At 44.2% G+C, this 27963-nt stretch overlaps 1 protein-coding gene across 3 annotated transcripts in view; it reads left to right on the top strand.

Annotated features, from left to right (window-relative positions):
- The first annotated feature begins 3471 nt into the window (after window positions 1-3471).
- runx3 (RUNX family transcription factor 3) overlaps window positions 3472-27963 on the top strand; it is a 28468-nt gene continuing 3976 nt past the window's right edge. The window contains exons 1-5 of one of the 3 annotated variants that reach the window (XM_053335261.1): window positions 3472-4239; window positions 4963-5119; window positions 6738-6842; window positions 20050-20196; window positions 26268-26345. In XM_053335261.1, coding sequence (XP_053191236.1) covers window positions 3982-4239; window positions 4963-5119; window positions 6738-6842; window positions 20050-20196; window positions 26268-26345 — 745 coding nt within the window. In that variant the 5' untranslated portion in view covers window positions 3472-3981. The remainder of the gene's footprint in view (window positions 4240-4962; window positions 5120-6737; window positions 6843-20049; window positions 20197-26267; window positions 26346-27963) is intronic. The other 2 variants (XM_053335262.1, XM_053335263.1) reach the window with 2 other exon arrangements.

Below are 27963 nucleotides of genomic sequence, written 5' to 3'. Positions count from 1 at the left end.
TCCTTTTTTATCCTTCGATGGTACAAATTGTATATGCTGAGGCCTATTTGAGGTGGGTCTGGGGTTTCACGTGTCCTCCAGGAGTTCTGTCTTGATTTCAAGCTCAACCCACCCGGATCATTAAAAATCGTTCAGGGGCACGGCGGGCTCTGTCCTAAATGCCTGTGCGGCTGAAACTGTAGAAACTGCATGTTGAAATGCAGAGGTCTAAATGTGACAGGCGCCCGGAGCGCACATTACAGCTGAGCAGGGTATAGCTAGGGCGTGTGGTCACATATTAATAATGAACTAGGGCAGGAGGGCGACTAAAATATCTGCGGCATTGTCATTGTCCCATTTGAGCTTTATTTGAAATAGAGGTTGCACATAGGTGATCTGATCAGAGGTGATTTTTTTTTTCTTCTTGCAGTTGAGATTGTGGGGATGCTGCTGCTGCTCTACTGCTACTTGTTATGTAGAGTGGTTTTAGTGCAAGTGTTGGATACACTTCAATGATTTGGGCTTCCCCTTTAGTCAAAAACACCTAAATCGACACACCTCAGGCCTCATCGTCTCTCCTCAGGGACCTCATTAAGTAGAATTCCTCTTGTGATGTTATTTAGAAGATGGAGATAATGATAATTGCTTTGTTATCATGATTTAATGATTCTTTAATTGGTGTAATCAATTACAATAGTGAGTCTCTTTAATGTTGTTGCTAACCCCCTTGAGTCAATCAGACCCCACATCAAGAACCACTGTCCTAGAATCTCCAAAATAATAAGCAAGGAGTGTCTGAGTGTTTAAATGAGCTTATAGACTAATATTCCTGTGACCTCAAAAGTCCTGAAGAGGTGCTCAAGAAAAAAAAGAAAAAAAAGTTCGAAGAGAAGAAAGTAGATGCTGCTGATTAAATGTTTAATTAAGTAATTGGATAAACATTTTTCAGATGTGGTTTATATTTAAAAATGTACATTTTTTTCTGCTTTTCTTACTAAAGTGTTGGAGCATTCTGGACTGAAACATCACCTCTGTGAAGTGAAGTTTGTGGACAGGTGTGATCCCACGTAAACTGCTTTGAAATCAAGCTATGACGCACAAACGTTATTTGAACGTCACCTCCATAATTAGAAATTTCAGTTCACAGTTCTCTAATTTTTTTTAATGTTGTTTTAAAGCTGTGTAATCTTTGGTGTGCTTCTCTCTCTCTCTCTCTCTCTCTCTCTCTCTCTCTCTCTCACACTCTGTGTGTGTGTGTGTGTGTGTGTGTGTGCGTGTGTGTGTGTCTGTGGCTCTGACTTAGATCAGTGTGATGGGGGGAAATTAAAGGAAAATCTGAAGCCCCTCCGACGCCAATTACCTGCCTTTAATTTATTCTCCTTCAATTGAAAAACAGCTTCAAACCCACCACACAGATGCAGACGTGCACGCGCATGGAAATTAAGCGCGTTATCGATTGATTGAATGGTTTTTAAACGCGCCACAACGAAATTCCAGATGGATGATTCAAACGTTTATTTTCATTTTTTTAATTTACCGTTTTGATTTGATTGAATTTGTGTCGTTTATTATTTTTCATCATATAAGTATTTTTTAATATTAAATCTGGAAGGGATTTCTTTACATATTTCTGCAACAGTTAAGTCGCAAAAACTTCCAAAAATCATGTAAACTGTTATAATTTAAAACATAACAGACCTTAAAAAGATAAGTGAATAAGTAGTATTTTAATCGGTGTTTACTTCTAGATAAATGAAGTGAAGCATCTGCAGTAAAAGTCACACAATACAAGGAGCCACTGAATCCTCTAAATGTGCACTCAGCGATGGAAATATAAACTGTAATACACCACATGGCTTCAGACAGCGCTTATTAAACGAATAACCTCAACGCATTCATATTTATATCATTTCTCAAAAAAGAATCAAATTTATTGTGATTAGAGCAAAAAAAAAAAGAAGTTAAAAACTGACATCAGGCTTTCTTTCAATCACAAAAATATCTAAAAAAAAAAAAAAAAAAAACTGGATTCGTTTTACTGTTTTGGATGAAGTCGAAATTAATTCAGATTTCCGTCTATCTTAGAGCACAGATAAAAGTTTCCTTTTCTCTGCAGCAGATGTGAAATGTCTGCCTCAGACTGTCTGACTGAGCTGACAGCGATTGAAAAGGCAAATGCGCCAACTAGTGTCAGAAAGCAGCATGGCCGAGGGCGCGCAGGGTGTGCCGTCATTTGATGTGCAGCATTCAGGTTCCTAATGAATTCAGCCTCTGGCACACGCTTATTGCTCTGTTGTGTCCTTTGATGTATCAAAAAAAAAAAAAAAAAAAAAAAAAGACATTTGTCTGTTTGTTTTGATTGTCTTATTAAATTAACCCCGTAAATTAAAACGATACGGATCTATCTCCTACGCCCATAATTTCACTTTATGAAAAAATGTTATTTACCTGGAGTGAAGGTGTGATGTGACAGCTCTTGAAAAGAAGTAAAGGACAATAACAACACAGGTCTCTGCAGTCCAAACTCTTCTCTAGATGTATTATAAACAGCTCTAATAAAAATAGGTCAGAGCAGGTGCTGTGACAGTGACGAGGATACATGTGCAGCTCATTCTGCATCTATATTAGTTATTTCATATGTTCCCAGTCACACTTATAACCCACACACAACGCACAAGTGGGTTTGCATTCATTCTTTTTTTAAGCGTTAAATTCAAAATCACATTTAATAACTCACACTGTTGTTTCATCTCATACTAACGCTGTCCAAAGATGAGAATATTAAAAGCAAATTATATTCAGATTCAGTAATAGACTACATATACAAAATAAATACATACATACAATTTAAAAATCCTCTCTTTTTTTATCGTTTCTCTTCCTCTCTGTTAATATATGTGTATGGTGTATAAAAGCAGAAAGAAAAGCAGAATGTGTCTCTGTATCAATAATTCAACTCAGTGTGTAACAACAGTAAAAGGCTGCACCAGAGTGTGATTGGTCTGATGAAAGCCCAACCCAGCAGATTCATTGGTGGAAATCATCTCCACACTCCCAACCACTAAACACTAAAATGACTCGGGTAAAATAATATCGCGGCACTCTGCACTCCGTTCAGCCTCACGGCTCCTTCTTGCGCCCTGTAACCCCGCTCTAAAGGATAACTTTAAAGGAAATCCATCTGGAGTGACGGGACAGTTCCTGTAAACGCCAGAATAACGCTGTTGTGTGTGTTTTTGAGGGGGCTTTTTTTTTTGGAGAGGAGGAGATCCAACGAGGATAAAGTTGGAAGAACTTTAACGCAGGAAAAAAGGACATTGATGTACGTCTGCGGCTTCAGTTTGACTCTAGATATTCGGCTTTGAGAAAGAGTTTTTCGGCATTTCCAGAGGAGGCTGGTGAGATCTGAAGAGGCGTCTGGCAAAGTTTAGTCGAGATCACTTCTTTCTTTTTTTTTTTTTATAAAGAAGTTTAGCCGCGAACGCCAGTCAGCTGGATTGTTTTACTTTTTACATCACGGCTGGATTACCTGATCATTACCAAGAGATCGCTCCTGGTCGAGACTAAATTATTTAAGAGATTCATTTTAAGATTTAGACGGAAGGCTTCCAGTAGTGTGTGTAGTGTTGATTTATTGTTTACACGCGACTGAAAGTGTCCATCAGCGTGCGATAGATAAGAGCGCTGATCTAAGACAAGCGCAGAACTGTGAGAGAGTTTGGAGAGCTTTTGTTTGTGCGTTTGTGAAAAAAAACAGAGCAACCCTGGTGTTCCTGGGCTGACATCCTGTGCAGATGATCTAACCCACAGCTATCAGTTGATTGTTTCGGTTAAGGTAGCGAGACTCTTTCACTCAGACTCAGTGCGCTCTCGCCTCCATCCTTTTGCGCTGTGGACTCCTGAGACCATCAGCGTCCGGAGGAAAACAAACTGTTGTTCCCCCCAAAGAGTCCCGCACGTGTGATACAACCCAGTCAGGTGGCACTGACCCAAGCTGTTGTGATGCATATTCCCGTAGAGCCGCCCACCACCAGACGGTTCACGCCGCCCTCCACGTCCTTCCCCTGCAGTAAGATTGGAGACGGAAACGGGGCCATGGCCACCTCGGGGCCCCTCAGGTCAAGACCGGACCCCAGGAACGTGGTGGACGTCCTGGCAGACCACGCCGGCGAGCTGGTCCGGACCGACAGCCCCAACTTCCTCTGCTCCGTCCTCCCGTCTCACTGGAGGTGCAACAAGACGCTCCCCGTGGCTTTCAAGGCAAGACACATGGCTTCTTTTTGTCCTTTATAATATTTTTATTTTTAAATGACGTACATGCTGACTTTCTGACTGTAGTTTATGTGTGAGAAACGCTTTGTGGATTTAAAAAAAACAATGTAGATTTTTTTAGGGAGATTTTTAAGTTTCATTTATTTATAAATCAGACTGAGCTCTAGAACTTGTGTTTTTTGCATTTTGTAGTTGGTTGAAGTATAGATTAAAATGTACAGACAAGTTAAATATTTATTGGCTGTAAATTGCACCATCCTGAATAATAATATCATAAATCGGGATATAAATTATTGTAAACAACATGTTTGAAATTACAACAGATCTGAATAATTGTTGAGTAATTATTTTGTATTAGGCCATATATGAGTAAGATGCTTTATATCTGTGGCATATTAGTTATGTGTATTGTCATGTTCTGTGCTTGGCTGAGTTGAGATAAGAAAACAAGGAAAATAAATAACAGGACAAGAGTAGGTAATAAAATGCATGTCATACGAAATTTACACATTTTTGAAATTTAAATGTTAAAAAGCTACGTTGGAGCCCTCCCTCTAATTTATGCAGTATTTGTTGTTGACATTGTGGTCAAACTGAAAAGATATTCGTGCTTAATATTACTGGAGGCGGATGCTGTTTTACGCGCGCAGTGTGAGCATTTGGTTTGGTGACCCAGAGTGACCGCCTGCTTTCTCTGCTTTGCTCATGCAGGTGGTGGCTCTAGGTGAGGTCCCCGACGGGACTCTGGTCACCGTGATGGCCGGGAATGATGAGAACTACTCGGCCGAGCTGAGGAACGCCTCCGCCGTGATGAAGAACCAGGTGGCCCGCTTTAACGACCTACGCTTCGTGGGCAGGAGCGGACGAGGTGAGCTCAGGCTCTGAATTTCTCTCTCTCTTTTTTTTCTCTCCCTCTCTCACACATAGGCACACATACATCGACCAGCAAACACACACACACACACACGCACACACACGCACACGCACACACACACACACACACACACACACACACACACACACACACACACACATACACACACAGAGAAAGAGAGAGAGAGAGAGAGAATGGCACAGATTCTGCCTGTAATGCCATTTGCAGAAACATACTCGCTTATAATAATTACAGTGGATCATATTTCTCATATTTCTGCGTCTAGGTGACTGAGAACTGACAGCATGTTATTATTTTTTAGTGAATGTGATAAATTATTTTGCGTCTAGGTCACCAAATATGTTGCACAGAGATTCAAATAGGAAACAGCGATGCAATGTGTTTCTGAAAATATGGCTTTTGAATAATTTCAATAAATTTGGGCCTCATTTCTGTTATTCCAAAGATAAAAACCGCAAGAAGACCAAATGTGGAATCATTTAGGTATGGGTACGGCGAGTGCCCTCATTGTGCCAACTGACGTTCATGGGTGTCATCTGAAACATCTGGCCTGCGTCACGGTGCACGGTTGCGATGTGGCTGTAATTTTCTTAATCCAGGGAATACAGATAATTATCCACGTGGTGTGGATCTGCGGGATGGATGAAAAAAAAAAACCCACCACGCAATTCATGTCCCCGGGGGCAATTTGTCAAACAATCCCCGCCACCATTTAGGATACATAAAGCTTATAGAGTAATACTGTATTTATCATGGCTGTTGTGTTTAATTGTTGAGGAGCAGACACACACAAGCAGGCTTGTTTGCACGGGCCTGCTGATGTAATTGTTTTTGCTGTATTGAGAAAATCAAAAGCTCTACATTTTCAAACTCAGATGGAACGAACTGAGAATATTTTTAAAAGTCAGCTTGCTCCCAAAATTGTTCTACTAAAAGAGGCATTTTTCTTATTCCCCTCGGAGCCTTTTCTGGCCTTTGTGAGGCCTTTTATTTTATTGTTGGGATAATTGCTGGTTTAAAAAAAAAAAGAAATAAAGACAGAAAAGTAGAAAATGTGGCTTGTCTCTGAATTAAAAAGTAGTCTATACCCTTAATTTCTGCAGTCAATTATTCCACCCGAGGATTCTTCTTTCTTTTTAAACTTTCCTCCCACGCAGTCTCTTTTTAACAAGAGATGCCTTTCTCATAGCTGGAGACAAGCACCGGACCCGCTGTATGATGCAGCTTTCCTCCCGCTGCATGGACTTTGATGCAGATGGGAGCAAGATCCTGTCTTGTTGAACAATAAACTATCGCTGTAAGCCTTTTCGGACAATCTGGAACACATTCTCTCAATAATCTAAATCATACCCACAGTCAGACGCATCAAAAGAGGTGGTCCGTGGCTGCTTCTTCTTTTTTTTTTAATTCAAAGGCTTCAGTGGGAGAAAAGCCGGTGATGATTTGAAGTTGAACAAGTGAGGTATTGTTATAGAGGAAAGAAAACAATTTTTCATGAATAAATAGGAAAAAAAGGCAGTTCAAGAAGGTGACATTAAACATTTTTATGAATCTCGTAAATCTCATGGGCAATGATGTTGTGTGTGTGCAGGAAAAAGCTTCACTCTGACCATCACCGTGTTCACCGGACCCCCGCAAGTGGCCACCTACCACCGCGCCATCAAAGTCACTGTGGATGGACCCCGAGAACCACGCAGTGAGTACACACACATAGACACACACACACACACACACACACACACACACACACACACACACACACACACACACACACACACACACAGAAGCACATAGCTACTGTTGTTTCTGAAATGCATTGTGATGTGATGTGAGCGCCTCAGTCACCCAATTGGAGCTGCTATTACTGGTTCTGAAAGTGGGGGTTGTCAGTGGCTTTACAAGCTGAATGAGTCATATGCAGATAATATATGAATATCTAACACTGTGAGCATGTGGGGAGAGAGAGAGAGAGAGAGAGAGAGAGAGAGAGAGAGAGAGAGAGAGAGAGAGAGAGAGAGAGAGAGAGAGAGAGCGAGAGAGAGCGAGAGAGAGAGAGTGTGTGTGTGTGTGTGTGTGTGTGTGTGTGTGTGTGTTATACATCCATCACTTTGTGGAGGTAAAAAAAAAATATTTTCACACCATCAAGATCAATCATGCTTCCACTAGATCTCTTTTGGGGTTAAGACTTGGTTTTGGGGTTGAGATTAAGACTAGTCTTGTAGTGGTTATGGTAAGCCTCTACAGAACAAAAGTAGGGCAGTATGTTGTCCTCACTAGTATGCTTGCGCAGGTTTGTGTGTGTGTGTGTGTGTGTGTGCATGTGTGTGTGCAGTAGGGGCACAGGGACAGGCCCAGTCAGAGGAAACTGTAAAGCATATTAAGGCATAACCCAAGACCGCTAAGAGGAGCTGAGTGAGTCTCCAAGCTGCAGGTGGCTCAGCTCACTGGATCCCTCCCTCCCACCTCACCCACCACTCACCCCCTACCTTCCCCAGTGCTGGTCAGAGGGGTCGTACCTGACCCGACCACATAAGTGGCTCGTTGATTTAACACGGGGCAGACTCTGGGACACTGTTAGGCCTGGCAGTGAGGCTCGGCGAGCTAAAAGCTCTTAGTACCACCAGTCAGCCGCAGCTACATGTGGTTTAATACTGCTGGTGTGGGAGAGTAGTGTTACTCAGATGAATCAGGGGCTGATGGCTGGAGCTGTATCTGTATGCACGCATGATTTTATTTTATTTTTTATTTTTTAAGCTCAAATTTGGATGGACGAGATTGGTAGGATTTCCTGATGGATCCAGCTTTGAATGGTTCTAGTGCGCACAGTTTTAGAGTTGTCTAGTCGGGTTGATAGCTGAGGCTTTGTGTTCATGTCTGTGCAGGAGGATATTTGGGACAGGGGGAATTTAGCTCAGTCAAAGCAGAGAAAGGTAACAAGTGCCACATGAAGTGGTGGTGCATGGCAAAGAGAGAGAGAGAGAGAGAGAGAGAGAGAGAGAGAGAGAGAGAGAGAGAGAGAGAGAAGGCCGAGGGGCACAGAGAGAGGGGACATCACCCCTCCTGCCAGACTGGACGCTATTTACAGAGGCATAACAGAGAACAGTGACTGCCGCGGAGGGAGGGACTAGATAATAATAAACACTGTATGTATGTGTGTGTGGATGGTTTCAATTGTATCGTGTTTGGTTTTTGCAGAAGAAAGACAGAACGAAAGAACAGAGCTGAACGCGCCAGTCTGTGCATGAACGCATATTCTCATGTGCATCTGCAAGTGTCTCTCCGCTTGAAATAACTGTGTGCATTCAGGACGTCTCCTGCCTGTCTGTCTGTCAACAAGTTGCGGCTCCAGCTGAGGCGTCAGAGTGGCCGTGCTACTTTTACACTGGCGCTGGGTGCTATAAGGTGACACTGTTTAATATAGGGCAGGAGGAATTTAGGGCTCCATTAAAGTCTCTTACACTGTGCTGAAAGGAAATTCGTGGAAAGACAGAAAATAAACTTCTGCTATGGGTGTTTTTTTCTCTTTTTAATGCATCTGAATATTATTTCAATATGTACCTCACTCAGCTTTAACCCCCTGGAAGCTGATAGATTGTTAGATTTGCGCAAATGTTTAAATGGGTAAAGCTTATCTGAAATATGAATAATACATCCAGTTACTTCGCAATGAAAACAGAGCCGGCACCACACAGGAAACAGCTGATCGCAGTTAATAGAATAAGCATTTTGAGACACAGCATATTTATATTGTTGATTATATTGGTCTGAATGAGCTGTCAGATCTGAGACTGAGATGAGGTTTCAGTCCAGTTTATTCTTTTGAAGGACTCGTGGCCTCGAAATAGAAATCGCTGGCAAGATTAGATAAAGGAGCCCAGTCTAAGGGCAGCCTATAATATCAGTCATGTCCCTGCAGTCAAAGCACAGGAACACACACTACCATTCAGACATTATTAGGACCATAAAAATAATTAGATTCTTCTCTAACCACAAGGCACCACATTATATCGTCTGTGCAACGTTTCGAGCCAAAGCAGAGAAGCACTTTTGCCAACACATAAAACTAACAGCGTTTTTTCATTATAACTCGCATCCTTAGGGATAGTTACATATTCCAGCGCTGCTTTGATCCAGTTTTGTATTTTTTTTTTCATTTAATTTTTTTTTTTTTTTTTTACATCATCTGTACACCTCCGTTTTATCATTCATAGAGTGCAGACAGCCTGACTTGGCCGCGCAGTGTTCACCTGTCCGCAGGCTGGCAGGTCTGCTGGGTGAGCCTGCGCTGGGCTTTACAGGCTGTTTGTGTAGGGGCTGCATTTGCATGGCTGCCTGCCGAGCCACGGCAGGAGCTGGCACCGATGGGGGTGGTGGATGAGGAGGAGGAGGAGGAGGAGGAGGAGGAGGTTTCATTTAATGTTTACTGATCCAGTCAGGAGGAGAACCTGACGGACAGGACTCCAAAGCGTGGCGGCTCTCGCCCGAGGCAATGTAGCGAAGAAGACGCACAGATGGGCACGATTGGCGACATATTCGACTAACATATTCTCACATGCCCCCTCCACACACATACATACACACGCGCGCGCGCAATGGATATAAACACGCACAGTCAGACAGCATTATGATCATGAGCAGAGAATAGGCTAAAATGAAATGTTCAGCTAAGTATTTTTTTTCTCTCATGCTGCCGATTTCCTCATCACACATCCGGTATTCGTCATCACACTGCCACTGCCCCCCCGCCCCCCTCCTCCTCAACCCCCCCTCCCCCTAATCTATCTGTCATACTATATTATCACACTTCTGCTGGGGCCAAACTGGGAACACAACTGTCGCAACTAAAAGCTCAGCCTCCACTTCTGTTAGAACAAAACCAACGACAAGAGAGGACACGCTGCGCTACAAAAAGAGAGAAACGCAAAAAATGATAGCAGGATGACTTAAGTGTCGAGACCCCTCCCTGCTTGTTGATGCTATCAAATGTCTCCACACCGCAACGACACAGTGTTATTCACACCAATGAATCCCACAACTATATATTTGGTGTCCTCTCTCCCTCACTTATATATGACATCAGCCACTGCCTATTTAAGAAAAGAAGATAAGATGAACTTACCACAGGAGAGGGTTAGGGTTACAAAGTTCAAAAGAGGGTCTGAATATTTTGAGCTTATGAAATAGGTGTTCAGAAATAATTTCCTTTTTTTTCAGTATGGGGTGTGTGTGTGTGTGTGTGCGCGTGTGTGTAACTTTTTTGAGCCTGAGTAAATTTTTTGGAAAGTATTTAAACTTATAAATAAACATTTCTCAGAAAGTTAAGTTAGTCAGTGTATAAAGTGCAGTTGTAAATGCACAGAAAAGCTCTGCTGATGCGGTGGGAAAACATGCAGCATATCAAGATAAGAATTTGTGCATGAATGATATTGAAAGTGAGGTAAGAAATAAGAAGTAGAAAAAAACATCATCTATGTCACTATCTGTGAGTAGAGGTTATCCGCCTGCGTGTGAAAATCACCATGCAAAGGTCAAGTCAACTGTGACACTTGAGCTCCAAAGAACTATTTCCTGAGCAGCAGATGAGAATACAAACTTTTGACTATCTAAATTTTCTCAAACTCATTACAATGAAGTCAAACAGTACAGCCCACTCAGCAAATAGTGCTTCAAGATGTTTAGTTTTTCATTTATTCATTATAATTTTTTCTGAACATCAAAATCTTTTAGACCCTTTCTGCTACCACACAGGTCTGTGAGTGTGAGAACTTTGCTAGAAGTAGAGAGAAGCAGAGAGTTTGTTAAATGATGAGGATGTGGGATGCCTCAGTGAGGTCAGAGTGGCAATTTGTCTGATGACACAAGATACATGAAAACAACATAACAGCTAACTCAGTTGTACAGTGTATATATTACACAGGCATACACTGAGGTAGAGCATGTCGCTCACACCACCCACAGGCCCACACATCCACCGAAATAACACAAGTGCTGTCGTGTTTTGTTGCCTCTATTTATTCGGCAGGGTGTGTTCACACAGCTACAGGAGGAGAATGGCGGGCGTGGGGGGTCGCATGTTGGAGTTGGCGGGTTGATTCTATTTGCATTTGGCACACAGACTGTACAAAGTATGCAAATAGACAAACAATGACATTTGCTGTGTTATTTTTCCTGTGATATTGCAGTCTCTCTGTAGAGTAAACAAAAGGATAGCATGCATGTGTGTTGCTGCGTATGCATTTGCGTGTGCAGGTGCTCAGCTCACGCACCTGCCAGGTGCGTCCATCTCTTTAAGTCGGCCCCTGCGGGCCACGCCCATGCCCCACAAATCACATGAAAGGTTCACCCTTGGTGCGAATTGCTCTCTCAAAGGAAACTTTGATGTTTGAAAATGGAGATGGGTGTCTTTGAAAGAAAGGCCTACAGGTGTATCAGTGCCAGGGGAGGAGAAAAACAGTGTCATGTCTGACGCTGGGTGCTTTCCTGACTGCTAGTGGCTTACCATCACTTCCACATTTACAACCTGGACACATAGTGGCCTATGCACACACAAACACATGTACACACACATACACACACACACACATACACACACACACACACACACACACACACACACACACACACACACACACACGCACATACATACAGACACACACACACACACGCATACATACACACACACACACACACACACACACACACACACACACACAGAAACACAAAGTGGCTAGCCTCAACAATCAAACTCATGACCATCTCATCTATGATTTCATAGAAGATAGTCTGCCTCAATACCACGCACAGACAGATGGGAACAGATTAAGGGAAGATTTTATGTGTTCGGAGAAATGACACTGTGGCGTCTGCCGTGACTTGAGGCCAGCGTCTGTGGCGTTCCTCATCCCTGGGGTCACTCCAGACGCGTCATACTTGGCCTCAGTGATTAGAAGTAGAGCAAATATTGGCCAACTGATAAATCCACTGGAATGCAGCAGTGTATGTTGAATAGGTCTGGACTGATTTCAGAGAGCAACTTGTGTTCTGGGGCAAAACAATCACCACATTCTGAGGTCAGAGGCTTGTGATGGGTGGCAGAAGAGGACGTTGTCCTTAGACTGTCTCTGCACACTGCATTATAAATCACTTTTTTGACATTTTTATGTTAGATATGAATGGCTGTGGGACTGTTGTTGTCAGAGTCAATAAAGTGTAATAAGACAGACATGAAAGCATCTGTAATATAATCAAATTTTGTCGTGGGAGGGTAAATAAAGGACTGAGATAGAAGCTTTTTGACCACTGTTGCCACCTTAACCACATCTAGAAGCTTTGAGGCCAACTCCCTTTGAGGGCTACTACACACACATACACACACACAGCTGTTGGTAATCCTGCTTGGGCTTTTGTACTTAGGCTTTCCTGTGAAAGCAGAGCTAATTAGTGTAAATACCTCAACCAAGCAGAGATATAAACAAAGAAAATATACCCATTAGTCTATTGCTGGCACTTTTTTTCTTTTCTCTCCTCACTGCCTCTATTTTCTCTTCGGCATGCTGCTGCAGCGTCAATGCACAAGTCTTGGCTAAAAACAGGAAAAAAGAAGAACATTGTCTAACACTTTGAAACAGCGCGATGTCTGCTCCTCAGGCCAGTTGATGACTGTCGAGACACACAATAGCCTCGGGGTGAAATGCCCTTTCTTTTTCCACTCAGACTAAAATTTCCACCCTATATTTGCTGACGCCAGATAGAACACCCAGACGCAGTAGGAATTACCAAATTATTCACAGACAATCCCAGACAGTACTTTAAATTCACTCCGATGATGCAAGTGAGGCAGCAAGAAGACATTTTCTGAGAATCACTGCAAAGCTCGGCCAACGTCAGCCCCCCCCCCGCCCCCCCCGCCTCTCTGTCTCCCCACCTACTCACTACCCACTCCCCTCTAAACTCACCGACCAAGCGTCTTTCCTGTTTACCTACCTATGAAGGGAAGTAAAATGCCCACTCTGTGTGTGCTCACTCTTCCTTATTTACTCTGACCCATACAGGAGGGAGCCATTACGACCTTTCAGCCGTAATTCAATAAAAGTTCCGATCTGCATTTAGAAAAATAAATGGCCCATGAGTGGAGGAATATTTTCTCCCCCGCTGCATTATGACAATAAACCGTTTTCTGTGTTGGGGCATTGGGGACGGGGGTGGAGTGGGGCGGTTTGTGGGAAGAAGGCACCTGCTGGTTACTGGAAAAGACGCTGTGTACCACCACCCTGCGGTTTGAATATTTATTTCTTCAGGCCTTAATGGTTAGGAACAGCAAGAAAATAATAGGTGTAGCAAGATCTTTCTTTTGCTTCCAGCAGCAGAGAAGGTTGTAATCCTTTGGGTAAACACAGAGGGAAGCCTTGGCTCTCCTCTTCAAAATGGGCTGGAAACATCACAGAAGAAGGAGAGGTCACTCTCGGCAGCCTCGTCACTACTGCGGCAATCCACAAATAGCACGATAACCTTTGACAAAGTATTCAAAGTGAAATATCTGCATGCCTACACAGTGGAACATTCACACATTTCACATTTTCACACATTTAGTTTGAGCCACATGGAATATCAATTGTCATTCTTGGAAAACTGTGCGCATTTGGGGGCAAATGCACATTATTGTGTGCGAGCTAGTATGCACTGAGGTGTGAACGTGAAGCCGTTTGACACATCTGCTGGCGTTGCATTGATGTATGTGACAGCAGCAGCTTGCTTTCCTTTCTCACAGCCTTGCTAGGCCCCCACCTTTCTCCCCCCGACACCTCGGCGCTTCGAACAACCTGACTACCACGTATACACAAACATATACACACGCACACATACATACACCCACACCCACACCCACACACACACACACACACACACAGAGCAACCCCATTCACCATTAGAGCTAAAATAACATACTCAAAGCAGCTTATTGCTTTAATATGATCTGTCACTGGAGCCAAATAGGCCTTCTGTGCTCAACAAGGTTAAAGCAGCAGCAGCAGCACAACTGGGAAATATACGATGTCTGCAGGCAAGCAGCCAAAAAGCCTGAAAAACATCCCCTTTCATATCACCCCCAACACGCCTCAACTCTCAACTAGATGACAGTAACACACACACACACACACACACTATAGAATGGCAGGACAAAGGAGGGATGATTGCTCTCAAATGTGCTATGGGCCTTATTGTGTTGTTAGGGAATCCGGGTGCACTGGGCCTTATTTTGGCACCCCTTCACTCTTGTTGCTTGCCTCAACCTGTCTCACTGTAGGGCTGTCCTTGTGTGGCACTGCTTCTGTTCCACGCGCGCACACACACACATACACACACACTAACACACACACTAACACACACACACACACACACACGCACACACAAAGAGCTTTATCCCCTTATCAGAAAAGGAAGGCTGTGCTCTTTGCTCAAACAGTCTCATGTAGCAACTTCCGCTGTGAGCAGCTTATTTTCAGGCCTGCGAGGGGGATTTTCACACTGCTGATGTCCCCAGAGAGACTGATGCATCTGCCTGTGGGACCAGACAACCCCCCAGCTGTGGCCTGTAAGGGTGAACTACAGATAAAAGCATGCCAAAACTTAAACTGATCTCCCTCCAAAAGCTAAGACGGACATGTCCCCCCCCCCCCCCCCAAAAAAAAAAACCCCTCTCGACTGTCTACAGTGCTCGCTATGTTTATGACAAAGACTTAGTTTATGTCCCGACAAATAAATAGTCTGTTGATTCAATGCATAGTAATGTCGCAATCGTAAAATTTAATGCATTCATACTGAAAGTGTTACGAGACTGTTATGTAAATGAGTGCAACGCAGTGTAATGTCTGTGTGTGGCTAGTATCGACTCATTTAGGCGCAGACGAGACAGCCACAATCACCAGCCAAGGGTAAAAGCCACATCCTTCAGGGTCAGCCTCAAAACAAGAACTTTGATTCGCCCCACTTTAAATACCCAAATGTGTGATTGGTGGCCTTGGGAAACATGGTGCCAAACACACTGATGCTTTTTGAGCTGTGCAATGCCAACATTAATAGAACGAAAAGGGAAGTATGAGAAAAGGAGTCGGAAAGAAGCAGGGTGGGAACAAGAACATCAGGGGTTCAGGTCCGCTAGAGAGGAGGAAGAGGAAGACAGGTGTGCAAAACTTTGCTCAACAGATGTTGAAACGTCCTCAGTGTCTGTTGAGGGCAAACGGAAGTTTGCTCGCAGGCAAGTAGGCCTCGCTGCAACATATGTTCAACTGTCACCCCACATCGTGCTGCAGGGTTTCAAAAGCTACATAAGGATTCTGCTGTTGTTTCGCGTCTTCTCAACTCTTAGCTTTCATTATATGAGTGTATACTGCATGGGCTTCCCTGACCTCAAAGGAAAGGTGGATGCATTTTAAGTTGTGGTAATATTGATTTGAGTCTACATGAGCTCATGCAAATACAACATAACTTCCTTGAGTAGAAAAACATAACACTAAGCAGACATTTTGTGGACTTCAAATTAGAATCTGAAATGCATGCAGACATTTTTTGTATGTAATCCTATACCATACTTACCATAGACTTTACAGTCCAGACATACTTTTCAGTGTTAAGAGTAATACACGCACTCCAAATCAATTCTAGTCTGTTATCAGGGGCCTATCAAGTCCATTTATACGACGAATACAAATATTTACACTTCAAATATATTCAGTGCAGACTTGGGTCAGGGCCAAAGCACGTATTGCCCTTTGCCGTCCAGATAGAGTTTCAGTTTGCCCCTGAAAAAGTGCCCAGCCCTTTACTAAAAAGAGCTTGTGTTTAATGTGTCTCCCTTCGGACGGGAACATATGTTCTTTCTTTCAATGGAGACAGAGACAAACAGACAGAGAAAAGGAGAAAGAGAGTAGAAATAGAGGGAAAAGTGGGGGATGAAGCAGGAAACAGGTCGTATTGGGTGATCGTTCAGCTGTGGCCGTCAGTGTGTAAGGCCTGGCTGTCACCTTACTGAGCAAACACTGTCTCTGTTTTGAGCTGATACGGGCTTTGTGAAGGGAAGGCTGGGCAAGACTCGAGTCAAGTTTGCTCGACTGAGTCTAGTCTCAAAGCACCGGGTGTAATCTCATGAAAAACAACTTCACACTTTTTGCATCACTTCCACTTCAACCCATTTCCATGCGCTTCAAAGCACCGGGGCAAAAGAGCAAAGCAGCATGCTTCATCTCAAGTTATTCTGCAGCGAAGATAAAGCACTATCAGGAAATAAAAAGACACACATACAAACACACACACACACACACACACACACACACACACATGCACGCACAAAACAAAGCAGGTCTGAGAAAGGCACACCCATTCCTTCAAAACACAGCCATTGCCTTTCAGTGCATCGTTAATACCAGACATTTTATATCAAGCATTTTATTTGTTCTTCATAGACTTCCATAATGCTTTCAGATGATGTGACCGCTACTCTGAGAGGAGGCTAGTAAATCTACAACCTTTAGCGTCCATTTCGGCTCCGGGTGCGTATTGAGCGCTGCTGTTTAGGCCTCATGTGTGCGTTGGCCCCCATCTCCCAGCTCTATCTTGTGGTTATGATATCATGATGAGAAAAAAATAAGGCATTGTCTCCTAAGTGCACCCTGACACATTAAATATTCATCTGACCACAGAAACCCCTCTGAAATGGGGTTGGTGTGTAGAGCCTGCACCCCTCTGGCCCTCGGCCCTACAGGAGTCGAAGTCAAATGTTTGGCGGTCGGAAAAAACGCACTGCGGCTAAAGCCAGGGTCAGCCGGCCAAAGACAGCGTATTAACACAAGGTTTAAGTGGAAGATACAGGTGGAGTTTCTCTGGTGCTCTATTTCAGAGACTGTAATGATTTAGACAGCTATCAAAACTCCTCTGCTGTTCAGTATCAGTAATCAGTAAATGGTTTCCTTTTATTGCTATCTCCACAGCAGTATTCACATCTTAAATCAATCAGAATACCAGGCTTCTTAATTTATCTAACATATACTACCTACATAAACAGCAGAAGGAAATAGGAGTCTCATCACAATATCTAGCAGTAGTTGTAGCCACAAAAGCCAAAAGTTCCTTCCTGTAGTAGCTACACATACAAATCAAACTGTCTTAAAAAGATGAGGGGAAGGTGGTGTGAGTGTGTGTTCCCCACATGTTGCCTTGATTAAAAAAGCATCCAAGAAACAAAGGCGTGGAGTTAGGAACGAGTGTTTCAACAAATGAGAGAAAAGCAGCGCAAGAAATGGGAGAAAGAAAGTTTACAGCCGTCTCCCAGTTGATTAGTAGTGTTAACAGCAACTGTGGGCTTCGGGTTAATGAGCTCCAGGCCTTATTCTAATGAAGCCTCTGCTCCCCAAAAATCACCCTCTCACAGCCCACTAAACCCCCCTACTGGAAGCTACGTAGAGCGTGTCGCCAAACGTAGTGTGTGTCCCTGCCAGCTGGAACGGGGCCACGGGATCCACAGCTAGACTCAAGTGTGTGTGTGTGTGTCAGTGTGTTTGTGGGCAGCTGAATGATCACTTTCATCCCTAAAGAGCCAACCAATTCATCTTAGACCACCATTGGCCACAGAAAAACTGACCAATTATCTTTTTTTTTCCTGCCTGTCTGTGTTTTTTTTCCAACCAGTGAGCGGTGGGATGTATCATTTCCCTGACCTCAGCCGTTTGAGGTGGTGTAAATCTCTTAATAACTACACAAGGACACATATAGGGGCTATATTTGGAGGGCTGCTTCCCCTGGCCGCCCCTGCTCTGGACTGGAACAGACAGTAGCCACAGTGTCTATGCGGGTGATGGAGCCTGGACCTGGCGCTGTGTGTGTGTGAGTGTGTGTGCGTGAGAGTGGGTGAGTGAGTGAGTGAGAATTCTGGCCTTCATTCCTTCCATCACTGTTTAAAGAGAAGGCAGACTGTGAGCATGAATAAAAAAGATATTACAGAGCGTGAGTCCGCCCAGGATATGTTCCTGAGTAACGGCACGGAGCAAAACTGGTGGGACGGTGGGTGGAATCACACACACACACACTGTCTTTTTCTTTGGGAAAACAAACAGCTGGAGAGCAGCAACAGAACTGCTGTCTCTGCTCAGACAGATTAGTCATGACTGAGTCGTTCTCTTTCTCACACACGCTCACACACGTAAAGTGCAAGCTAACTGCTGAAAAAGTTCTGAGGTGTTTTGAATTTGGGCAGCAGGGATTTGGACTTAAGATCCGAGATGATTTCAATGCCTGGCCGCACTTAGACATTGTGTCTGTACATGCGCGCCTGTGTACCCTGTGTCTGATCCCATGTGTGGTGGTGGTGGAGGTGGTGGTGGTGGTGTGGAGCTGGGGGGCGTCAAAGCTAGATTTCTATATTGTTCATAAAGACAGGATGGAGGGGAGGCGGTGGGCACAAACAAATGGACAGAGCGGTAAACGAGAGGAAACTTTACCCATGGGTCAGCCTCAGAGGGAAGATATATTGCCCATGGGTCAGTGTAGAGAAAGGACGGGCAAAATCCATATTGGTCCGTCTGCCTTGCCCCCTTTATATAGTGATAAAATATTCAAATCCAGCCATTACTTCACATTAGGCTACTCTGTAGAGATGCCAGGGAGAAAACCACAGAATGTATACATGCCGGTTCACACACAGTTTTGGTGCATTGATAGTTACATTAAAATGTCTTCCTCCCATTAGAGGAATAACCCTCATCCGGACTCACGTCTGACATTTAAAGGTGTGTTCACATGTAGAGCATGTGCACGTATGTATGTGTGTATGTGTGTGTGTGTGTGTGTGTGTGTGTGTGTGTGTACATGTGTATTTGTACATGTAAGCGTACATGTGAGTGTCTTCATAAAAAGCATGATCAGAGGTTGCTGTTTTTTTTCCTTATCATTTCCCTGAACGGGACATCAAAGCGATAAGAAGCGCTAAGTGTGTTGGTTAGTTTTCCGGGTCTGGATAAAAGAAGTGCAGAAGATATGCTTCACTTATTCACTTAGTCAGAGTTAAATCTCACCTCCTACACACACACACACACACACACACACACACACACACACAAAAGCTCTCTCTCTCTCGGTCTTTCTCTTTCTCTCCGTTATGTTTAAGACTGATGACTATATGGTCTGGTAGCTTTGTCTGGGTGTTTCCTTCTGACTAAGTGCTGTGTCAGTCAGTGTGTGTGTGTGTGTGTGTGTGTGTGTGTGTGGTAGTTAGTGGGGTCACATCTACTCACTATATCTTGTTTTTTAAGCAAGATTGCAAGATTTAAATCACTTCACTTAAGCAGTTCATGGAAATGCCTGATGTAGCCATTCATTGTTCATTATTTATTTCACTTTTGGGAAAAACAGCATTCCTCCAGCAATTATTTTCAACCACTTATGCTATCGTTATCTGCTGATGACGCGGCAGCAGGTGCAGTTTTGGTAACACTTAGTGTCTAGCCAATGTATTTCAAGGTCTGCTAACACTCTAATAATATTTTTGTTTTGGAGGTTAAAAACACGGAAACAGTGTATCTTCCCCCCGACTCCCCTTATATAACTTTATCCTGTGTGTGAATTACAATAGAGGAAATTGATGGTCACAGTCCAAGGTGATTTTACATTAATTACACTTCAGACAGGTGAAGAAATGTTGTTTTGCCTGGACATGTCAAACTGCCCGGCTCCATTAAGAAATTTGGGGAGAAGAGAAGGAAAGGTTTTCCAACAGGACTTGTGTTATTGTTTTTGCTATTTTGGTACAACTCTGGAAATATAAAGTCCACTTGGTGCCATTTTCCTGGTTGTGTAGGAGGTAAACTTGGCAGTCCTTCGCTCCTCTCTTACCTGTCCTCTTTATATGGTTGTTTCAGGGCACAGAGTGAAGATAGAAGACCCTCAGAAGATGCAGTTCTCGGACAGGCTGTCAGAGATCGAGCGCTACCAGCGGACTATGCGGATAGGCCCAGTGAACAATAATCCCCGCCCCATCCACCAAACCCACCTCAGTTCCACACAAGGTGAGGACCGCTGATACCTACAATCACAACCTACCAACATCCCCATAATCACCACAACACTGTAAAGCTAATAAATCCGCTCACATTGACCGCTATTTCCTAGAAGTAAATAACTCCTCGAATAAGACAAACATATTTTGCTTTATTTGGCTGGAGGGTAAGTAATCTGTAAAACAAATCTGTTACACATCAACACAGTACGTACTGTTCACCCAACATTAAACTAAGCCAAGTGCCCTTCATGTACGTTTCCTCCACGGGGGGCTTTCAAGTTCGGTTCCACTAATCTGGGAGCTCTTATATGTGTTGGCTGCTCGAGGGGAAGCTCATGTCAGCTCTGTCCCCGGATGCCCTGCGTTGGTGGGTCCGGGCCCCACAGCGTGCTGGGTTGAGTCTGTGGCCAGGTGGCATGGCGGATGCTGCCAACCGAGCTTGGCCTGGGTGCTGACGCTGGCCTCCGCACACCGCACACTACAGCCTCAGGAATGTAACAGCCGCCCGCTACCTTGGCAATCACGTCACTCTCAGACTGGTCGAATGTGGGGGCTGGAGGGGGGTGGGGTGAAGCCGAGTGCTCAGACTGAGGTGGTGCGATAGCGGGGAGGGGGTTGTTTCAAGCTTACGTGTGTGTGTGTACTGTGAAGCAGCTGCGTGGGTGACAGTTCGAGTTTGGAGTTGAAGATGAGTGTTCATTCTCCGTCATTTGTCACAACCTCTTTAACAGGATGCCACGTCTGGAAGCGTGCAGACTAAACACATACACACACACACACACGCTCACACACACCTCCACACACACACACACACACACACACACACAGTATGCTCTCCTCTCCCGCCCACGCTCTAGTTCTCATGCTAGCTAATGAATCTCATTACCTTTGTATCAGCATGTTGCTGTGTACAGGAGGGCTTGTTTGGGAGCGCTGGGCCGTGTGTGGGTGGAACTCTATCAGTGTGTATCACAGCCATACACCACAGTTTGGCCTTGCACTTAGCTTAGCCAGTGCTGAGTCACCTATCTAACAGCTGACTGTGGAGAACACAGGGTCTTTTACCCTGCTCCCCCCATGTCCTTACTTACTGTTGATATTGATTTTGTTCCCTCGCACAGCCTGTACCGAGCAGAAAACATGTCAGCCCTTTTAGAAACACCACTGACTGGTTACGCTGAAAATAAACAGTGTGGAGCTTCAACACAATACAGCCACTGTGATGATAATTTTTTGATGGTTTAGCATTTGGCGTGAGCTCTGTAGGGCGTCTGCCAATAAAAAGCCCCCTGCAGCTAAGCTTATACAGGGAGCTTTAAGATTTTGAGGGCTGACTTAAATAAGAGGGGGGGGGGGGGGGTGCTCTGGTCGGCAGAGAGAGGTGTACAGACTTGGTTCAGACAGCAGATGAGGAACAGTCCTTTGCTCTACTCTTGTCTGCCTAACATAGGATTAAGGCAGGAATTAGAGCGTCATAGATTTATCAGGCTTCAAAGGGCTGCGATGTTGCAACACACACATGTACAGTACATACACTATGAGCAGAGACAACACATTAACATCAGTTGGATCTGTCAGAGGCAGCGAAGGGCTGGAGCTTCATGTTACAGCTGCCGGTGACTGGAAGCCGCGTATAAGAGGTGCCTGCGAGTGAGACGGGAGAAGGGGAAGGGCTGTTAAAACCACACACCTTAATCTGTGGTATTACCATCATGACGGCATACCGCAGGGCAACAGTGGTAAAATAATTAAATAACAGAGCAGAGGGCCCTTTCCCCTCCCACCTCCTCGTCTATCTTTGGAGTAGGCAGACTGGAGATGTATGTCACGGCAAAGATCACACAGAGCACTCCCATATGTGAAGGAATCAGGCGCAGACAACAACACTGCAGTATTACAAGCGCAGCTCAAACTAAAATAGGCTTGTTGTAATAAATCCCATTCAGAGAAACAGGGAGGTGTTTACATATAAACAGCGCACACGTCTGTGCTGTTGGCAGCTCTGCCAGACACTGTTGTATTTTGCAGATACTTTTAATCCCGGGGCCTGTTTGTTTGGGAATTGCTGGCTGATAGATCGCCCATCACCACATTATAATTAAATGGATTCCCGTCTCGCTGTTACAAAAGATGTTTTCCATTATCCCAGGCAGGAACCTTATATTTTCCCTTGAAGGCGACTAAATAAGAAAATACAGTGTCATCTCCTCCTAAAGCCCCCTTGCTTCATTTTGTTGTTTGAGGCATGAAATACTGTCTCAGTTTTGTTGTCAACAGGACATGTCTCCAGACATCTCCTCAACACTACTCAGGATTCTTAAATCAGACAAGACGCACGCACACACACACACACACACACAGACGATTGCACCATAGGCTCATTGAAAATACAAAACACACACATTCACACACGCACATACACACACACACATAGATCTGTGCTAGTGTTGCAAATTCTCCGCTAGTGCCCCAGACAGACAGGGTAATTAAGAGCTCATTACAGTGCATGCAGTGACAGGAATCCTGCACGCTGGCAGACGCTGTATACGCTGCTTGTTTTTGTTCTTCTGTGGCCACAGGTAAGCCTGCTAGACATGTAGAATGATTCTTAGCGAGGGCGGAGGGAATGTGTATGTGTGCGTGTGTGTGTGTGTGTGTGTGTGTGGTTGACTAGTGCAGTCAAGTAAATCTGACACTCAGACAATCAAGTACTAAATTGTTATTCTGGTTTTCAAAACCTCAGGTGTGGTACATGTGTATACTATATGTGTCTGTGTGTGGCTCCTTTTGATACAGAATGTAGTTCATCGTTTAACATCTTAACTGTGACATTGCATTTCTAATACATACGCAGTTCTCGCCAGCTTTACCAATAGCAAACAGCTGATCGAAATTAGATTTTCCTCAAAGTGCAAAGTGGAAAACAGATTCCCGTTTTACCTTGTTCCATTTTAAATGCAGACAAAACTCAACAAGCCCTTGGCACAGCCTCTAACAGACAGCCGAGACGAAAGCGGCTCTTTTAACTTAAATGTGTTTTAACAGAGAGAGAGGAGGGGGGAAAAAAGAAATACAGCAGCAATTTAATCATCCAAAAAGAAAGTCCTGGCACTTTTGAGGTGGTATCATTTAACATGTTATTTGTTCCAACACCTGTGTGTTCCACTCTAAAGATGAATATCAGATACTAGCATAACGTTCCGCCATCAAGTCAAGTGCTCAGTGCTTTGATGAGGGCCCAAAAGTGTGTGTGTGCGTGCGTGAGTGCGTGCGTGTGTGTGTGTGTCTTTTTTGAGTGTAAGTGTGTGCCTGTCTGTCTGAATGAGTGACTCATGTGGTGATGTTATTAAAAACGTCAGTACAATCTTGCAGAAATAATATATTACACACATCATTTTTTAAAATGTACTCAGCATTAATCCTCCAAATTCTGTCTCAAAAAGGAGCAAACCTCTCTATTAGTGTCACTTCCACAAATGTTGGTACCGCTGGCTTCCTCCTGCACCACTGGCACACATCTGGTGCAGCTGTGCTTTGGCCTTCTTCAGTTCAGTATGTTCAGGTTGTGGCCTCTGGACTGGACTTTACTTGAGAAAGTCCTGTTTGATGAAGGACCAGCCCAATGTAGCCAGGCCCCTCCCGCCTCGTCCACAGTGACCACACTGTTTACTCCACATAAACAAGCTGGCCGGCCCCCCAGGTTCGAGGCGGCACTCCGCTACTGCCGCAGCAGAGAGGCTCACACTAATTCACACATCCAGAATGACATGATCAGCCAATTAGAAGCAAGAGCGAGACAGGAAATTAGCACCGTCAGGTAGCTGTGGTGTGGACTTTAGAGTATAGCCGTCACACTAGTTGGGTTTCATGCTGATTTCTGCCAAACCCAAGCAGGAAGCTGGCCCTCTGAGGCCAATACAACCAAAACTAGCAGGAATCTGGACCAGTCCTTTAGACACTCTGTTTTACTTCTGCACTCCACTATTTACATAATATGTCAATGGCCGCCACAGAGTTTATTTGTTATGGTGCCTGAAAGCTTCACTTGTGGTTACTCTCTTTTTGTGACCCTGAGATGAATAATTCAAACTGAAAATGTTTCTGTTCTTTGACACAAAAAAGAGAATCTTTTGATGCCGCCTCCTTGGTTAAGAGAAAAAAAAGAAGAAAGAAAAAGAGAAGTGAGAGCGAGTTGTTTTTTACCAGACTCTACTGTTTGTGTAAGTTATAATTTCACATCAGAGTCGGGCTGAGTTTTACATTTCAGCAATTACAGAAACTACATGTGTGCCATGAACAGTCTCTATTGAGTCTGGGGAGAGGGGAAGGGCGAGGGTGGGGGGTGAGGGGGGAGCTCTCAGAGAGAACATAGGATTTTTCAGCCCATGTGTTTGTTTTTGCTCACGTTATAAGTGAGGGCTCAAAAGACATATCAAATGTCCCACATAGCTGAGCCAAGGCCGTGTTCCTCCCCTCTCTAACACGCTCTCTTTCTCTCTCCTTCCTTCGCTGGCGTCTTTCTTTCTCTCTTGCTTGCTCTCTCACATTCTCTCCCCGTTGCGACGCCTAGGGCCTAAGCGAAACAGGAAGCCAGCACAAGGACCGGCATTCACTGTGTCTCAATGACACGCTTCATTACGGCAGGCGCATTACATGTCTCAGAGGCGTTGCTGGATCCGGAGTCACGAGGATGGACGCCATTTTGGCTCAAACATCTTCTCAGCTGCCCCTTTCATCTAAACATGCACTTCAAATGCAGCGCATGTGTTTATTTGTGTCCTCCCCAAAACTTCACTGGCACCACCCCAAAGCTACTTATTAGTGACGCAGTCGCTGCTTCTTCCCATTTCGGCCCCTGCCTTCCCTACTCCTCAGCTCCGCCCAGGGGTTGGTCCTCTTATTAACAGGGGTAATCTGTGCCTCTGGTATTGACGTTGTCTGCTGGCCAATCAAAATATTTGAAGGAAATGTTTATTTTCTTGAGCGAATCGCACCAGCTGCTTGCAAGCCTTTCTGAATAAGGCCATTTATGTGTAAGAATTTGCCATTGTGAGGCATAGTGCAGGACCTCTCGGTGACTGAGTGCTGATTTGGGCCTTTGCAAAGGAAGTGGAGAGACTCAGGGGAAGCACAGATCTTACACATGCTGAGCCCAGTGCGGCTATAGGTGAACAGCCCAGCATCACACCCCCACCCCCACCCCCCTCTCTGCTTCTGGAATCCTTCTCCATCCTAATTGCCACTACAGGAGGTTAGGAGTTTACTATATTGCGGTATCTCAACCGCGGAGGGCAGAGTCATAGTGATACCACATGGTTGACTGGCGTTGTCATTAAGATTAGAGTGGAGAATAAATAGGTTGTATAAAGACACTGCGTGTTTCTGTCCGTGTGATGAAAATATTTTAATTTTAGATTTTCAAAAGTGTTCAGAGGCGTGTACACTAGACTTCTGTACAACTCAGGTGTTGTGACTGGCCATGTTCACAGTGCTCCGTGCAAGTTGTCTTGTAACAACTGCACCGTCTCAGACCTAGAGCAAACAGCCCCTGTTTGTTTCAGCCCTCTTGCGGTGTGTCCGTTGAGTGTGAAGCAGGGTCCCACGCGTTGGGCCAGTTAGGTCCTCGACCCTCCTTCGCTTCGTGACAGCTTGGCCGGACAGGCTAGTGAGTGTCCTGCGCTTCACAGGTCTCCGCTGCCCCTCCAATGTCTCGCCTGAAAGACCCAAAAATATCTCCCATGCACCCATCAAGCATGTTTTTCCAAGCCTGCTCTCACTCTGGTGAGAAAACCACCCCTCCTCTTCCCAGTCTTCACTGCTCAGTCAGCAGAGGCCAACCTGTGACAGGAAGACACATCTCCAAACCGCCAGATGTCAAGACAGTTTTGACAAGTCTGTCATGAAGGGGTTTTTTGGATCGTGCTTTAGATTTCTACGGCGCTGTGCACATATACAAAGTTTCTCTGCATTCCAGAAAATATTGAGATTTTACATTCCTGCATGAACACAGTTCCTCCACTGATTACTTCTAATAAGCAGATCCTAGTGTTCACCTATTGTTCATATTGTGTGTTACAGCAGCCCTGTGGCAAGAGCAAATGGACACCCCTGCTCTGAAGACATGCAAGGTGGAAGAAGACCTAAGACCATGGCCAGGTAAAACACTGCCATGCCCTCTACTACTTCTGTTCACTGTGCTCAGTGTAACCCTGCTGTTGGTCACTCCTTTAAGCATTTCTTTCACTTTTCCTCACACAAATAGCTCGGTATAAACTCAGGATATATGCACAAACAAGACTTTCCCTGAGTTGACCCCAAATTTTTTGTGACTTTTAAGAAAGCGTGTATGTGCATGCATGTGCGTATGCTGATGAGATAATAGTTGTGTTTGTAAGTTAATCATAACGTAAGGTCCAGTCAACATGTGAGATGAGGTCAGCAGCAAGAAATGGCTTTTAATTACTAAGTGTCAGCAAACAGGCTTGAAAAAAACACAGGCGGTAATTGCAGGACTTTAGACTGCCAAAAACAGTTCACACCTTTCAAATGGTACTTAACAACACCTCGGAGCAAACTAGGGATTTTCAAACTAATTTATTTTAAATAATAGTGTGACAGCGTTTCAAATTGACATAAACAATACTGAAGTGGAGAAGCTGGAAAGGCGGGCATAAAACAGGGCGTGCCATTCGTTGTGACAATTTTGGAGTCTGTTTCGTTTTGCCCGTAGGGCTCTACTACATCCCAGAACATTCCTAAAACGCCACCACCCTGCCTTCTTCTGCCTCTTCTTCTTTTCCTCCCACTCCCTCTTTCTTTCATTTGTTTCTTGGCGATTTGGATCTTTGCTGCTTGCTGTCTAACAGCCCCCTCAGTCTCCTACCCTCCTATCCATCCCCTACACAGAAACCACCACACCACACCAGACGTGCTGAGTCATCCACTCGCACTGTGATGAGGACACACATTCAGACACACACACACACACACACACAAGCACACACACACACACACACACACACACACACACACACACACACACACACACACACACACACACACACACACATTCAGACACATACACACACACATTCAGACACATACACACACACACACACACACACACACACACACACAGAAGAAAGAATGAAACGACTTTTAGATTTGGCTCAGTGATCTGGCTTTTTTTTCTCTACAATTAATCAGATATGATTCAATGCCTGAGGACGAAAAACAGAAATACAAACTGGAATGGGATTACATATTTACAAACAGTACATTACTGGCTGTGCAAGAATTTTTTTTAGCTAGAGATTCACTTCAGAGCAAAACATCCATAGTGGTTCTAAAAATGTGATTAATTGTGATGGTTACAAAAACAAATGTTTGAGATCTTAAAGCCTACATTTGAGATTCCAGTCAAAAGTACAAAAAATGTGAAAGAGATGGAAGAAAGTGATACTACCTACAGCCATATAACTTAATTGTTACAGTAACACTTTACGTGATCTCAGGTCAGCAAAACTACAAATCATATCACTGGACTACAGCTGCCAAGCAACAAGCTTTCACAGATAAGGATTTACTTAACAAAAACATATAAATCACGTTTGTTGATACATTAGGAAAATCTCAGGTTTTTTGTAATCACAAACTTCATATTGCTTTGCTTGTATTGCATATCACAAGTTGGGAACATGCAAAATCCTCTGCGCTCATATGATAAAGTGCCTAACGTAGATGAGGCTTTGGGGCTATTGACCATGGTGCCACA

This window comes from Scomber japonicus, chromosome 16 (assembly GCF_027409825.1).
Source record: "Scomber japonicus isolate fScoJap1 chromosome 16, fScoJap1.pri, whole genome shotgun sequence".
Classification (NCBI taxonomy): Eukaryota; Metazoa; Chordata; class Actinopteri; order Scombriformes; family Scombridae; genus Scomber; species Scomber japonicus.
The sequence above is the reverse complement of the archived record's forward strand: the minus strand, read 5'-3'. Positions and strand labels throughout refer to the sequence as shown.